The sequence below is a fragment of the Protopterus annectens genome, chromosome 10.part0 (genome assembly GCF_019279795.1).
Source record: "Protopterus annectens isolate FY-2018-M chromosome 10.part0, PAN1.0, whole genome shotgun sequence".
NCBI classification, from domain to species: Eukaryota; Metazoa; Chordata; order Ceratodontiformes; family Protopteridae; genus Protopterus; species Protopterus annectens.
This window is the reverse complement of record NC_056744.1, coordinates 1809974515-1809991610: the sequence shown is the minus strand read 5'-3', so window position 1 is coordinate 1809991610 and position 17096 is coordinate 1809974515. Positions and strand designations below refer to the sequence as shown.

At 36.6% G+C, this 17096-nt stretch overlaps 1 protein-coding gene across 1 annotated transcript in view; it reads left to right on the top strand.

Moving 5' to 3' along the window:
• Positions 1-16748, top strand: part of LOC122814050 — a 39192-nt gene extending 22444 nt beyond the window's left edge. Inside the window, exons 2-3 of the mRNA XM_044086653.1 lie at positions 13030-13101; positions 16170-16748. Of these exons, the coding sequence (XP_043942588.1) occupies positions 13030-13101; positions 16170-16619 (522 nt within the window). The 3' untranslated portion in view covers positions 16620-16748. The remainder of the gene's footprint in view (positions 1-13029; positions 13102-16169) is intronic.
• The last annotated feature ends 348 nt before the right edge of the window (positions 16749-17096 follow it).

Genomic DNA, 17096 nt, shown 5'->3' with positions numbered 1-17096 from the left:
ACATGATCAACTTCTTCAGCAAAAGAAAGCAGATTCATTCTCAGACTACATTTTGAGACCCAGTAAAGATTGCATTGGCCTTCTGACTATGAGAATAACAAGTTGTAACGGTTCCTGGCCAGTTAACATGAAAGCATCACTGAGCCTTCAGTTTTAGTTTCTTCACCTCCATAAACAAGTCTCACACTGATTGTTACATTGTGATGTTCTTTAGTTCTCACTTTAGCAAATGTGTCTGCTGATATAACATTACACTTTGAACCAGTGTCTACTTTAAGCTCTGTGGATTTTCCATTAATCTGGACAGTACAAAATACTTTGCTCCTTGCTAATAAATTTACTGCATCAACTCTTTCATCAAGCACAGATACACCATCTACAGAGAAAGCTGACTGCTTTGACTCTGTCGACATACTTTTTTTCTCTGACCTTTCTTTACAACTGTGTGAGGCTTACTCTATTTACAAAACTTTTGGAAGTGGTTCCATTTTTTTACACTTACGACATTAACAGTTCTCTCTTTTAGACTTGTGATTTGCACCACAATTGAGATGGTTAACAATAAAGTTAGACTTTGGTTTTGCTGATTCATGCTTGTACTGCACTGAGCTGGAACTTGCTCCATTTTTTCAGAATTTGCTGGAAAGCTGTGTGTGTTCCTTGGAACCCTGTAGCTGCCGTGCGCTTGGGCCTGCTTTTGCTTGCCGTGTGTTGCATGCTGTCTAAATTTGCTCTAGAGCCAACTGAAACCATGCTCTTGTGACTCGCAAGATACTTGTGAGTTTTTGACAAATCTCTATGGCTTCGCTCAACTTTAAATCACTGTCACAAAGTAAAATCTTTCTCACAGCAGCACTGTTAATGCCGCACAAAAGCATGTGCTTTATCAGCTCATCTTTTAAGTCACCAAATTGTCAGGTTTTAACAATGTTTCTCAGGTCAGTTATATAAGCTGTAAACGTTTCCCCTGATTTCTGATCTCTTGTGTAAAACAAAAATGCTTCTGTAGTGTAATATTTGGCTGGGTGTTACACATTTCTCTGAACTTGCACTTCAAACACTCGGGGTCTTCCTTTGAGTCAGCTTGCACAACACTATGACAGTTTTCACCTTTTCCCTCTTATACTGCAGGTGCATACACAAATGAATGACCTCTTTCTATGGCCTCTGACTCAGCTAGGTTTAGCAAAATTAATGCCCTGGTGCATGCATCTCTATCTGCATAAGCTGCTTGTATAAAAATTTACAACTCTTGCTCGGATATCTCCAAATTTCTGCAATATTCAGATCAAATACAAGTGGTAGGGGCTTTCGAAATCCATCTGCCATATTAACACATACCGGAGAAGGGTTTTGCAAATAAGTACAAACATACACACATGTACTTATGCCAGTATTTGTAACTTTATCCAGTGCCTTTATGCTTCTAAATCTATACCTTTTGGGCTTTTCAAAATGCTAATAGATCAACTCACAATACCACTGAATAACTGGACTTTGCGAAATAAACTTCTTGGGCACTTTAATACTCTTGTAATATCGTTTTGCATTGCTAAAGTCATTTGTCATCATTTCAAGAAACTTCTCAAACAACTTTATGATGTGAACTAACCTTGAAAAAGGGCATAGTAAGACTCATTTAAAATGGGTGGCGAAAGCCAAACACACTCTGGCTAGGCTTACAAATGTCCTAGGGCAGATAGCCTAGTATGAACCTATGAATGAATAACTCGCGGGCAATGTAATACTTTTGTAATGCCGTCTGTGCTAAAGTCGTTTATCAACATTATGAAAAGCATTTCAAATAACTGCACAATGTGAATAAATCTGACATCTCTTGCCTTAAACTCAGTAACTTTTTTTTAAAGTAATTCCACTTTGCAAATAACTACACACATCACACTGAAATGTCCCCAAAATGGTGGTACCTTGCTAGGCAGTTCTTTACAGTGCAAGAAACACTCTGTAATGGCGGCACTTTGCGAATAGACACACCCAGCACGAAATAGTTGCACTTCGCACAAAGTAAGCTTTTCAAAATACATGCACAGTAATACACTAAACACATTTGCATACTTTGGTGTACTTTGAATAACTTTAGTTATGCCCTTGATGCAATGCGAAGTCGTAGTTATGCCAAAACATAGCCATTTGCCAAACACAAGTCGCCTTGATGTATTTCTGCTTAATGTGCCCTTTTTGCCTTTATTGTATTGCCCCTTTAAGCCATTTTCATGCCTGATGTACTTTTCTTGTGCTTGTTTTACTCTAAACATGCCAGTTTTTGCTCAAAACACGCTCATTTTGCTTTATACATGCTCATTTTATCTTTAAACATGCTCGTTTAGCTTTACTGTTGATCATTCCATCAAATACATTTATTTTAAATATTTCCTTTTAGTTAACAAACGTTTTGTACCTTCCGCTTACTTAATAGTCTCGTTAGTGCCCTTGTAATGCCCCTTTTTGTGTTTTCTATCAAGTAAACAATTTGTATTACTTCTCATTACCTTTGATTCTTCTCTGGCTCTTTTTTGTGCTTGTTAATTGCATATTTTTACATAGGAAGCAGATGTCTGTCACAGTTAATAGACAGCACTACATAATATTACATGAAGTATGTGATACTTAATCTTTGTGGTGGTGCTGCGGTAGTGTTGTCGCCTCACAGTAAGACGCTGTCCGGTTCCATTCTCAGAGCGTCTTCTGCATGGAGACATGCGTGAATGGGCGTACCTTCATTGAAGGTTGTGCATCATGGCTGGCAACTCGGCATGTAAAAATCTACTGTGGCGACCCCCTAACCGGGAAAAGCCGAAAGACACAACAACCACCACTTAAAAAACATGCAACTGCTGTCATGCAAGTACGTGAAATATATTTTGTTTGTTAGCTATTTAACCAAACTGGGAGTTTGATGGTTTGCAAAGCTGTGATTTCTGCCAGTGTTATGGGGCTCTGATCTAAATTTGACAGCAGGTGGAGTGCAACAAAAAAGTGTCCCAGTATAAGGAAGGAAAGGCTGTGACAAAACAGTACATTAGTCAGGCAACCTGCTGTGAGTTGTCAATCACATGCAGGTAATGGGTCAAATTACCCTTAGCACTTTGACAGCTAGGAATGGTAGGTGTGAGGGGGGAGGGGAGATACCTTGAAGAACTACAATTCAGGCTTCACAAAAGAAATAAAGTTAGCATTTCTAAGAGGAAGCAGCAATACAATGCATTTTTCAATTCTGTTGTGTGGCATTTGCACTGCTTGTGTTTGAAGTAGGCCTTGAAAAAGGAAAAAATGTTAACTGAAAGTAGGTGACTACAGCACAGCAGTGAATGGCCTGTAAAATCAGTGCAGTGACAGGAGCTTTAGGGAAAAATTGCAATTATTTAGAGACAAACCATGAGTTCTGGGATACCTAGAGGCAGACTAAACAATCAGAATTACTTCAAGATGCCAGATCCCATGTGGTCAGACTCAAAATTATGTATAAAAGTATCTAAAAGCCTGTAAATAGTCCCAGAGTGGTGTTACAATGCAGTAAACACCAAACCATGATGACATAAACATTTTGTTTCGAGTCTGTGGGCACAGTTTTCCTTTAACTGTGTTCATGCATGCTGTCATTGTGATTGCTCTTACAAAATGGCCCCATGGAGTGCACAAGTCTAAAATTTTATGTGTGCATGTACAGTCTTGACATGCTTCTTAGACACAGTGCACATCACTTGCACTCCGACCTACAGTATCTATTTAATGACGGAGTGGGATGACCCAGAAGGTAAAACAATGAAGCATAGACTGAAGCTGCGACAGGAAACAGAAGTTTAATCCACAAGCCACAAACAGTTTACATAAACTCCTCCAAATACACAGTAATTTTTCATTTCTCCTACTTCATCAGATGTGGGCTATTTCCAAAGCTAACACCTTTTATAGAGCACATTATTTCAATTAAATCACCTTTGCTGAGCAATCAACTTGTAATTGAAAAAAAAATGTTTTTGTGCTTTTAACCTGATGTTATTTTATGTTTAACATGATAAACATTTAAAGATGTGTGCCAGTACATTACTAAATCACATAACCTTATTATAAATAACCATTTTGGTAAAATGCATGAATGAATTAAAAAATACTAAATAAGTAAAAAATGAAATGAAACTTTCCTTTGAAAGAAATACTTCTGCAAAAACTAATCCATTTAGCACCATCTAGTGGCCATAAAAAGATTTTGCAAGGAACGACAAAATAACAAACCGTTCCTTTTTCCTTAAAACATAACTTACATAGAGTGTATTCCAAAAATGCCTACTTTAATATATGTTTGGTCTATAAATACATAGATATGTTAAAAATACATAACATATTACTGTTTAATTAAAAAAGTATTAAAAACCATGTTATTAAAATTGCATTCAAATGAACATTGTAATAAAAATTACTTGACAAAAAAATATGTTTAGTAAAAAGTGTATGTAGAGAATTTATAAAGCATTTAGGACACTTTATAAGGTTTGAGCAACTTTCTTGAAATTCCTATTAGACACATATTACAATTTGGCTGATCTTATTTTCAAAAGGGGGGCTAGGAAAATATTTTCGTTAAGACCAGGGGCTTTGTTTGCCTCTAGTATTAGTTGCCATTACAACTCCCTATATTCTATTCTTTCTTCCTTCCCACAGCCCTCCCCTTTTATCTATGTCTACTCTCTCAATAACATAAAATGTAAATTGTGCCTCCGGGCATTCCTTAGTATGCTCATACAGTACAGTTTCCTTTTTTACCTGTATGTCATATATATGCTCGTATATTCTCCTTTCTTAGTTTCCTTTCTGTTTTTCCAACATAAAAACGTTGGCATGTCTTACACAATGCCAGGTATACCAAGCCTTTAGAATCACAGTTATTAAAGTCCCTAGTTTCTAGCTTTATGTTTCTACTTTCTATAAAAACTTCTTCTTTGTTTATAACATAGGTACATTGCGAACAATGACCACATTTTAAATGTTCCTCTCCTATTAGAATATCGGGTATCTGTATTACCTTCCAATAGTTTTTTGAGATTATTGGAATTTTTATATACTACCTTTAAATTACTTTTTGAGATGTCCAAATCAGTGAAAGCTATGAATCTATTCCATTCATTTTCAACTATTTCTCTCACTATCCTTGAACTGGCATTGTACTCTAATACCAATGCATTACTGAAATTCTCATCCTTATTTCTTGTATTTACTTCCTTTTCAGTAGCATCTATATCCAGTATAGGTTTAAATTTACTCTTCCTACCCTCCATCACCTCTATCTCCGTCTTTTCTATTAACCAGTCAGGATAACTTCTATTCTTAAACATTTTTCTAAGAACATTCATTTCTTCCATTAAATCATCATCATTTGAAGTCATCCTACATGACTTGATATACTGCCCTTTTACTATATTTCTTTTATAATACATAGGATGAGCACTCTTATAGTGTAGGTAAGAGTTTTAATAGGTCTTTTTCCTATAAACCTTGGACTGAAATGTATTGTCTTTTTTATATATTTCTATGTTCAAGAATTCTAGGGTATCTTCACTCAAGGAATAAGTGAATTCTAAAAAATCTGTACTTGTATTTAAAAAATCAATAAATACTGGTACCTGATCAGCCAAATTGTAATACGTGTCTAATAGGAATTTCAAGAAAGTTGCTCAAACCTTATAAAGTGTCCTAAATGCTTTATAAACTCTCTATATACTTTTTACATCTTTATTTGTTAAGGAATTTTTATTACAATGTTCATTTGAATGCAATTTTAATAACATGGTTTTTAATACTTTTTTAATCAAACAGCAATATGTTATGTATTTTTAACATATCTATGTATTTATAGACCAAACATATATTAAAGTAGGCATTTTTGGAATACACTCCTATGTTATGTTTTAAGGAAAAGGGAACGGTTTGTTATTTTGTCGTTCCTTGCAAAAACTTTGTTTGGCCACTAGATGGTGCTAAATGGATTAGTTTTTGCAGAAGTATTTCTTTCAAAGGAAAGTTTCATTTCATTTTTTACTTATTTAGAATTTTTTAATTCATTCATGCATTTTACCAAAATTGAACACAGTTTTAAAAGTGAATGGTTATTTACAATAAGATTGTGATTTAGTAATGTATTGGCACACATCTTTAAATTTTTATCAAGTTAAACATAAAATGTCAGGTTAAAAGCACAAAAGCACTTTTTTTTCAATTACAAGTTGATTGCTCAGCAAAGGTGATTTGTTAATTGAAATAATGTGCTCTATAAAAGGTGTTAGCTTTGGAAATAGCCCACATCTGATGAAGTAGGAGAAATTAAAACGTACTGTGTATTTGGAGACGTTTATGTGAACAGTTTGTGGCTTAAACTTCTGTTTCCTGTTGCAGCTTCGGTCTATGCTTCATTGTTTTACCTTCTGGGTCATCATACTATCTTAATTTCAAGGTTATCGTGTTGGTGACCAGGTTAACCTTATTCATTAATGATGGAGTGGGGTTACTGTGACTTTTAGTAATGTTTCTAATGATGGATGGTTGTTGTGGTTTGAGTAATTTATATGTTCAATGATGGGGCAGGATTGCTATGTGTTTTAGTAATTGATCTTTTCAATGATGGGGGCATGGTTGCTGTGTTTTTTTTTCAGTAATTTATCCATTTAATTATGTGGGTATGCTGTACTTTTTAGTAATTTAATGATGGTTGCTGTGGTTTTGAGTAATTTATCTAATGATGGGATGGGCTGTTATGTTTTTTTAGTAATTTATCTAATCATGGGGTGGAGTTGCTGTGGGTTTTAGTAATTTATCTACTTAATGGTGGAGGGTGAGTTTGCTTTGGTTTTTGGTAATCTATTTAATGATGGGGGTGGGGTTGCTTCAGTTTTTGGTAATGTGATAAGGTCCTATGTATCTATGTAATGTTGGGGGTTGCTGTGTTTTTTTTTAGTAATTTATCTATCTAATGATGGGGGTGTGGTTGCTGTGGTTTTTAGTAATATATCTATTTAGTGGTATAGGGACTACTTTGTTTTTTCATAATGTATTTGTTTATGATGATGGTGGGGTTGCTATGGTTTTTAGTTTATGTAATGATGGGATGTTGTACTTTTTAGTTATCTGTTTAATGATTTGGGGGTTGCTGAGTTTTTAGTACTTTAATAATGGGGGGTTGCTGTGGTTTTTAGTAAGTTATCTATTTAAGGATGAGGTGGGGTTGCTGTGCTTTTAGTAATTCATTTATTTAATCATGGGGTTACTGTGGTTTTTAGTAATTTAATGTTGGGGAAGGTTTGCTGTAAGATAAGTCATTTAATGATTGGGGTTGCTGTGCTTTTTAGTAATTTTGTCTAATGATGGGGTGAAGTTGCTGTGTTTTAGTAAGCTATCCACTTAATGGTAGGGGTGAGGTTGCTGTGGTTTTAGGACTGTATCTGTTTAATGATGGGGTGGGGTTAATGTGTTTATTAATTTATCTATTTAAGAATGGGGTGTTTCTGTGGGTTTTATGAATTTATCTTTTTAATGATGGGGGTTGCTGTGTTTTTTTTTTTTTTTTTTTTGTAATTTATTTGTTTAATGATGGGGGTTGCTGTGGTTTTTGTAATTTCTGTTTATAGGTTCATAGGTTCATACTAGGCTATCTGCCCGAGGGCATTTACAAGCCTAGCCCATAGTTTTGTGGCTTACGCCACCCCTTTAGTATGGGGAACTATACCCATTATTTTTCTGTGCCTCTGTTGAGCAGTGACACTGAGGTAATCCCTGGGGTATATCTGCGATCTCCCATCCATTGGTCAAGATTTCTCTTGAACAAGGCCAGCGAGGTGCTCTGCCTCACATATACCGGGATTTTATTCCACAGCATAGGGAGTCTTTGGGTGATGAATCTATCCCTCCAGCACGTCCTATTAATAGCCGTGTCGAGGTTTAAGTCTCCCGCCCTTGTGGCTCTGACGGATCTATGATGGGGAACTGCTGTGTTTTTAGTAATGTATATATGTAATGACTGGGTATTTGTTATCTGTTTTTAATGATGGGGGATTGCTGTTGGTTTTAGTAATTTACTGTTTATTGATGGGGTGATGCTGCTGTGTTTTTAGTAAAGTATCAGTTTAATGATGTGGGATTGCTGTGGTTTTTAGTACGTTACCTATTTAATGACAAGGTGGGGTTGCTGTGTTTTTAGTAATTTGTTTAATGATGGGAGTTGCTTTGCTTTTTAGTAATTTATCTATTTAGTGATGGGATGTGGTTACTGTGGTTTTTAGTAATTTGTCTAATGATATGGGGGTTGCTATGTTTTTTTGTAATTTATCGGTATATGATGGAGGTGGGGTTTCTGTGGTTCTTGGTAATTTAACTATATAATGATAGGCGGTTGCTATGTTTTTTTAGTAATTTACCTGTTTAGTGATGTGGGGCTGCTGTGGTTTTTAGTAAGGTATGTATTTACTGATTGAGCAGGGTTGCTGCCTTTTGAATAATTTATCTATTTAATGACGGGACAGTGCTGCTGTGGTTTTTAGTAATTTATCTGTTTAATAATGGGGCATAGTTGCTGTGTTTTTTAGTAATTTATCTGTTTAATAATGAGGTGGGTTTGCTGCAGTTTAAGTAATTTAGTGATGGGGTTGCTGTGGTGTTTAGTATTTTATCTAATGATGGGGTGGAGTTGCTGTGGTTTTTAGTAATTTATCTACTTAATGGAGGGTGAGGTTGCTGTGGTTTTTAGTAATGCATCTATTTAATGATGTTGGTGGGCTTGCTGTAGTTTTAAGTACTGTATCTGTTTAATTGTAGGGGATGCTGTGGATTTTAGTAATCTATCTGTTTAATGGGGTGGGTGTATTTTTTTAGTAAATTAATGATAGTTGTTGCTTTAGAAATTTAATGTTGGGGTGTGGGGGTGCTGTGTTTTTAGTATTTTAATGATGGAGTGGGGGTGATGTGTTTTTAGTAATTTATCTAATGATGGGGGTGGGGTTGCTGTGGTTTTATTAATTTATCTACTTAATGGTAGAGGGTGAGGTTGCTGTGGTTTTTAGTAATCCATTTATTGATGAGGGTGGGGTTGCTGAAGTTTTTAGTAATGTGATAAGATCCTATAAATCTGTTTAATGATGAGGGTTGCTGTGTTTTGTAGTAATTTATCTAATGATGGGGTATGGTTGCTGTGGTTTTTAGTAATTTATTTCATAATATGGGTGGTTGCTTTGGTTTTTCATAATGTATCTGTTTATTACAGAGGTGGGGTTGCTGTGCTTCTTGGTAATTTATCCATATAATGATGAGGGTGTTGTGTTTAGTAATTTAGCTGTTTAATGATGGGATTGCTGTGTTTTTTAGTAATTCAGCTCTTGAATGATGGGGGTTGATGTGGTTTTTATTAATTTATCTATTTAAAGATGGTGCGGGTTTGCTGTGTTTTAGTAAGTTGTCTATTTAATGATGCATTGGGGTTGCTGTGTTTTTAGTAATTTTATTTAGTGATGGGGTTGCTGTGGTTTTTAGTAACTTATCTAATGATATGGTGGGGTTGCTGTGTTATTTAGTAATTTACCTACTTAATGGTGGAGGGTGAGGTTTCTGTGGTTTTAAGTGATCTGTCTAATGATGGGGGTAGGATTGCTGAAGTTTTTAGTATTGTGATAAGATCCCATGTATCTGTTTAATGATTGGGGTCGCTGTGGTTTTTAGCAATGTATCTGATGATGAGGGTGTGGTTACTGTGTTTTTAAGTAATTTGTTTAATGATATGGGGGGGTTCCTTTTGGTTTTTCATAATTTATCTGTTTATGATGGAGGTGGGGTTGGTGTGATTCTTAGTAATTTATATAATGATTTGTGGAGTGTTTTTTTTTTTTTTTTTATAATTTATCTGTTTAATGTTGGGGTTGCTGTGGTTTTTACTAATGTATCATGATGGAGCGGGGTTGCTGTGGCTTTTAGTAATGGTTCTAATGATGGGGGGTTGCTGTGTATTTTAGTAATTTATCTAGTTAATGATGAGGCAGGGTTGCTGTGGCTTTCATGGTTGCGGTGTTCTTTTAGTAATTTAGCTATTTAACAATGTGGTGTGTTTGCTATAATATTTTAGTTATTTAATGATGAAGTTACTGTGTTTTTTAGTAATTTATCTAATGATGGGGTGGGCTGCTGCACTTTTTAGTAACATAGCTATGATGCTGAAGATTTGCTGTGTTTTTTAGTTATCTAAATGGTGGAGTGTGAGGTTGCTGTGGTTTTTAGTAATGTATCAGTTTAATGATGGGGTGGGGTTGCTGCGGTTTGTAGTAATGTAGGTAGTTAACGATGGGCATTGTTGTGGTTTTTAGTAATTTACCAGTTTAATTATAGTGTGGGATTGCTGTGGGTTTTAGTAAGTTATCTAATGACATAATAACACCCTCTGTGTTTTGTAATTTATCTGTTTGTGATGGAAGTAAGGTTGCTGTGGTTCTCTGTGGATTTTACTAATGTATCTAATGATGTAGTGGGGTTGCTTTTGGTATTAGTAATGTTTCTAATGATAGGGGGTTGCTGTGGTTTTTAGTAATTTAACTATTTAATGATGGGGCAGGGTTGTTGCGGCTTTTAGTAATTTATATGCTTGATGCTGAGGGCATGGTTGTGTTTTTAGTAATTTTATCTATTTAATAATGCAGTGGGTTTGCTGTAATTTTTTAGCAATTTAAGTTGCTGTGGTGTTTAGTAATTTTTATCTAATGGTGGGATGGGCTGCTGTGGTTTTCAGTAATTTATCCAATGATGGGGTGGAGTTGCTGTGGTTTTTAGTAATTTATCCAATGATGGGGTGGAGTTGCTGTGGTTTTTAGTAATTTATCCAATGATGGGGTGGGCTGCTGCACTTTTTAGTAACATAGCTATTATTTTAATGATGGGCATTGTGTTTTTTAGTAATTTACCTCTTTAATAATGGAGTGGGGTTGCTCTAGTTTTTAGTAAGGTATCTATTTAATGATGAGGTGGGGTTCCTGTGTGTTTAGTAATTTATGATGGGGGACTGCTGTGGTTTTTAGTAGTTTATCTGTTTAATGACATGGCAGTTGCTTTGGTTTCTTGTAATTTATCTGTTTATGATGGAGATGGGGTTGCTGTGGTTCTTAGTAATTTATCTATGTAATAATGGGGGTTGTATTTTTAGTACTGTATATGTTTAATGATGTGGGGGTTGCTGTGGTTATTAGTAATTTATGTATGGTTCCTATATTTTTTAATTTATTTAATGATGGGGTGGGATTGTTGTGGTTTTTAGTAAGCGCTCTATTTAGAGGTGGGGTTGCTGTGGTTTTGTTAATTTTTTTTAATGATAGGGGTTGCTGTGGTTTTTAGTAATTTATCTAATGATGGGGTGGGGTTGCTGTGTTTTTTAGTAATTTGTCTACTTAAATGTGGGGGTGAGGTTGCTGTGGTTTTTAGTAATGTATACATTTAATGATGGGGCAGGGTTGCTGTGGTTTTTATTAAGTTGTCTAATGATGGGGTTGGGTTGCTGTGTTTTTAGTAAGCTATCTATTTAATGATGGGGTGGGATTGCTGTAGTTTTTAGTAATTTATCCATTTAATGATATAGGGGGTTGATATGGGGTTTTTTTTGTAATTTATCTGCTTATGATGGAGGTTGGGTTGCTGTGGTTCTTAGTAATTTATCTATATAACAATTGCGGGGTTGGTGCGTTTTTTGGTAATTTATCTGATTGATGGGGAGTTACTGTAGTTACTAATGTATTTATTTAATGATGGAGCAGGGTCGCTGTGGCTTTTAGTAATGTATCTGTTTAATGATGAGGTTGCTGTGGCCTTTAGTAATTTAACTGTTTAATGATGGGGAGCTGCTGTGTGTTTTAGTAATGCATCTATTTAATGACTGGGGATTTGTTATTGTTTTTAGTAATTTATATGTTTAATGATTGGGATTCCTATGTTTTTTTTTTAGTAGTTTATCTTTTTAATGATGATGGAGGATTGCTGTGTTTTTTAATAGCTTTGTATGATTTGATGCTTCATGACTTGGTTGGTTTTGGACTGTGCTACAATGAAAAATTGTGGTGTAAAATAATATAGACAAGTATATATCCATGCACATTAATGCTAACGTGCATGTGTACACATACACACTCCCTCTTTCTCACAGACACACACAAACACACATGGGATACCTACCTTCTGATGAGGGCAGGTTCATCAGCCATCTTTTCTTCAACTTCTTATAATCATGGTTTGTTGAAACAGCATGCACTTATATGTTGTGTATGCCAGTGGTGGACTGCATCTGGTTTTAACTTTTGGGGGTTGCGAAAAGCCAAACCCTCCCACCTGAGTGGAGTGAAGAAGGTGTTGCCACTTTGCAGAAAAAATATTTTGTGTTTTATGCATTTTCAAGTTATGTTTCTCAGTATAGGAAAATCAGTGAAACTAAATGTGTTTTGAATAATTCAGATAGAAACACGTGCACTTGTACATGAGCACACACAACCATGCACTCACACATGCACAAGCATGTGAGTACTGTTTACATAATTAGTAAGTAATGCTCCTTTTGAAGCCTTGGCAGATCATGCTGTGGTTTTACGTGGCAGAAGGAGCAGGTGCTGCAGATAATTGTGGCATTTTTACAGACTGACGCACAGTGACGTCAGACTTAGTGCTGAACATGAGATCCACAGTGCCCCTTACCAGTGAGACTCTGGAACCGCAAATAACAGGATAGCAATCAGAAAGCATATGTAAGAGGAGAGCATGCCTGTTATATTGGTACAAGATTACACACTGAGAAAGATGTACAGGATTCGTGTGTTGCAGTATGTTTTGAGAATGATGCTTCCATCTGCCTTTTTTTCATGTTGTTTGAAGGTGGGAGGCGTATTAATGGAAGTTTTATTGTCTTTCAGAAAACTAGAATAGAAACTGTGACCGTCGGATCACAGCTGCAGGTAAGCAACAAGCCCAGGACTTTGCTAATGCTTTTTAAATGTTCTTCTTTGACAGATAACGATTACTCAGAACAGAATGGTGCTGGACAAGTTCAGAAAAGAGTTTCACAAAGCTCTCCAGCAAGAGGTAAGATGCTACTTTGGTACTTGCATGGAAACTGCACCTCTGCAATTTTGTTTTTATTAATATCATTGTCAGTGTTTGGGTGACATTGCATGTATTCCAAGGGTATGAGAACTGGCAACTGTGGTTGGCCATTTCTGGTTATATGGACCACCAGTGGTAATATAGCACTACTGATGTCACAAACTTTCAAATACATAATTTGTTACAGATCTGTCTGCATTCTTTTAAAATTGTGCTTCATGTTTCTTGTCTTTTGTTACTAAAGGAATGTGCACAATATATTGCATTCCTCAGAGTTACTGAGAAGTCATTTTATAGCTTGATTCCCCTGGTCTGTGAAATGTAAATCTGTTTCATCATAATCACTTGACAGGAGAGTAGCTTGTGATCACAGAGGTGCTGTGTGGTGTGGTGCCTGAAGCCAACACCAAAATCAGGCAAACTTTTTAGGTTTAAACAACTTGTTTTCATTAAAACTATTCTTTATAACAGTAACTTGCAATGCAGTACTAATAGAAAACTAGGTTTCACTGTGTGGAATACTACTGTATGGGTAGCAATACATTAAGCTCACGGCACAAACCACCAAAGCAGCACGGCCACACTGTCGAGAAGCTGCTACATCAGCAGATCATGTGCACTGTTCTTCCAAATAACACATGACCACCCATGGCTCGTGCCCTGCATACATTGGTGCATAGTGTTTTGACCTCTCAAGGATGAGACTGTAAGTAAACAGAGTGCTGGGGATTAAAGTGTAGGAGTTGCATTAATGCCCTTAAGACAAGAGTTTCTTTCGTAGCTGCACTAGATGCCAATGGGCCCTAACATAATTCTGTAGAGTTGTAACTAACGACATTCAAAAGGTTATGGAGATGTTGCGTCCTATACAGAGGTCATTACATTAGAGTGCTTTATCACCTTGTATATCTGCTTTCTTTATCACAGACTCAGAGATGTGTGCTTCTCGCTGCACATCAGGTACGTCCTAAAGCAGAACCGCTGACTTTACACATGTAGTTGTCTGTCACAGAGGGCGGGTCTATTAGCATCATCTTTCAACAACTGGAAGATGCATACTTAAGATCACATGGCACAGCAGTGTCTTGCTGGTGCACGTGTTGTTGGTGACATTAGGCAAGTGTCTATGACCTTACAGAGGTACTCCTTAACTGCATAGCTTGTTAAAATTAGGTGGAAAATGTTAGAACCTCTTTTAAACCCTTCATGTGCATTAATTAATGTTTCAAGTGTATTTTTAATTAAAACTTTCAGTAGCTCTTGCAACTTTCTGAAGGTTGTTTAATATCTGTAGATTCATGGATGCATAGGTAGTCACTATGCATACAATCCACAAGACCACTGAGGAACTTAGTCCAGTTTTTTAATGACCATACAGTGCTTTGGGACAAAGTGACTTGCCCACGGGGGGCCCAGTAGCCAAATGAAGGTCGGGGCAATCAAACCCTGGACCACACAAAGCAACCTGTTAACAGGTAACAGTATCAATTCTCTCCACTAACTGTCAGACAGCATAATTTACTCACACAATGAGAGGAAGTCAGTATTGAACCAAGAGCCTCCTGTGTCTGAGGGAGATATCTTAACAAAGTACTGTGACAGTCTTGCCAGTTTCAGAATCTTGAGAAAGCATGTGATAACATATGGCAATGCATTGCAGTTCAGAAATAAGTGGTATTAATGAACTGGAAGATATGTATCATTCTGATAGCTTGTATTCTTGAATGTTCCATATAATTTAGACCTCAGTGTAATGTCTTCTGTCTGTAAAACCTTATTAATGTACAAAAAGTGCATCCCAATGCAAAAGGTGAAACGTATAAAAATGCTTTAGTCTAAGCTCAGTAAATTTAATTCGGACTTCACTTTTTGATGCAGTGTAACAGCAGACTTCTAGTAAATAGAAGCATTCATAGACCCCAAAAGTTTGTTTTCTGTTAAAAGTAGTTAAATCCATTGTTGATGTAATCAGAAACTTCATACAGAAGACTGTCATGCATACATAAAAATGCTTTATTCTTCTTTATGAGAGGATGAAGACTCCTTTAAAACAGATATGATCTCTTGCATATTCCAGGTTGTTGCCAGCAAAATGTCTTGAGAGTGTCTTAAACTTTTCTGCAGAGCAGAATAGAACAAGGCCTATTTTTTAGTGTGTGGTCTTCTTCTCTGGAAAGAGAGACCTTGCGTAAATATTCTTGGACCTCCACTAAAAACTCCTGATTGAGTCCTGTCCTGATACAAAGTGGGACCTCTGCCACTGCCTGGCACCTGATTTGATCAAGGTGTACACTCTTTAGTTGCCTGAGAATTTCACCAGAGCAGGCAGCAAGCCTTGCTGGAGGGGATAACAGCACCACTGGGAAATGAATTGGAACCCTGTTTTGGTGCTGGTCGGGACCTTCTCAACAGTGTGAAACACGTTTCATAGTAAGATCCCTCCCTAGAACATGCAGTGTCACATGACCAGCACAGGCTGTCCATATAATTAAAAAAAGAACAGGTTCAGTCTCCCTGTCAAACTTGCTAACTCTTCTGGGATCCAGGATCCACCCAAAAACAAGGTAAGAGTTTTTTGCGGGGGCTGAATTTTGGTATGGATTTTTTGGTGATGCTTTAGGTGAAACAGTTTAAACACTATGATGCAAGTAAAAGCTTTTTCAGGAAGCATTTAATAGTCTGCTTGAAAAATGTATTAATTTGTTAACTGGCTAAGTAGACTGGTCCAGGAACAGGCTGGTGTTTTCAGTGTCTCATTTGAACCTCTGTAGCTCAGGTTAGGGAGCCTTTCTTGATGTGTACTGTGATTCCTTAAATGCAAGATAAGGCCTTAGTTTGAACAGATAATGGATAAAAATGTCTTTTGTTGTAGGTTTCAATGTTTTTTAAAACAAATGGAGACTTCTCTTTGAACCTCATAATCTCAAAAAAATTGGAATTCTGTAGAGCTAAATGAAAGTATCTGATGTGATTATTTCTAACACAGATTATATCCCTAGTTGTAATTAAGATTATTCCTGATTTATGTCTTTCTTTTTAACCTAAAGGAGAAGAACTCAGATAATTTTGTCAAAACCTTGAAGACGACACCTAAAGAGATGAAGGCAAAACTGGAACGGTGTGTTGAAGAGCTTCTAGCTTCATGTAAAAATGAGCTTGAAGGAGAAGAAGAGAAGAAGCAGGAACACCTTATGTTACTGGCAGGTCAGATTCAGGAAGATTTGGAGAACTATACCTCTGGATATGCAAAGAAGTTCAAGACCAGCGCCACCAAAGCTGGAGCTGCTGCAGGCGCAGCGGGGATTGGCCTTCTTGGAGGTGTGGTATGTGCTGGTGTAGTTCTTGCTACTGAAGCACTTCTTATTGCTGGCAGCAAGTTAGCCACAGTAGCAGTCGGGGCACTGGCTGGGACAGGCACTTTTGCACTGGTAGGAGGGGGAGTTGGGGCCAAACTAGGAAGTACATTTGGGAAAAAGAAGAAGAAAATCTGCAGATGACCACTGAGGGAACAGAAACAGAGGAAGAGGGTTTTGTAGACCTTGCCCAGGATGTTGAACAAGTGACTTTTCTGAAAATACCATCTGATAAGAAAAATAAATAAAAATATTCTTTCTGTTTGCCCTACACTACTGCTGACTGTTATTTCTGTGACCTTTTGTAAGACACAAATGAACATATTTACTGGAATTTAATACAGTAATATATTATATTCATGTTCCCTTTCCTACAAAGTGATGGTAGAGGGAAAACTATTGTATTACTTTAAAAAAATGTATGGTTTGTTTCGTCTTGACTGTGAAGCAGAATATATATATATATAAATATAATGTGAATAGAGCTGATATAATGTGAATAGAGCACAAGCCAGTGCTTTTCTTTGTGTCGGTCCCAAGCCCGGATAAATGGGGAGGCTTGCGTCAGGAAGGGCATCCGGCGTAAAACCTCTGCCAAATTACTTATGTGGAGAACATTTC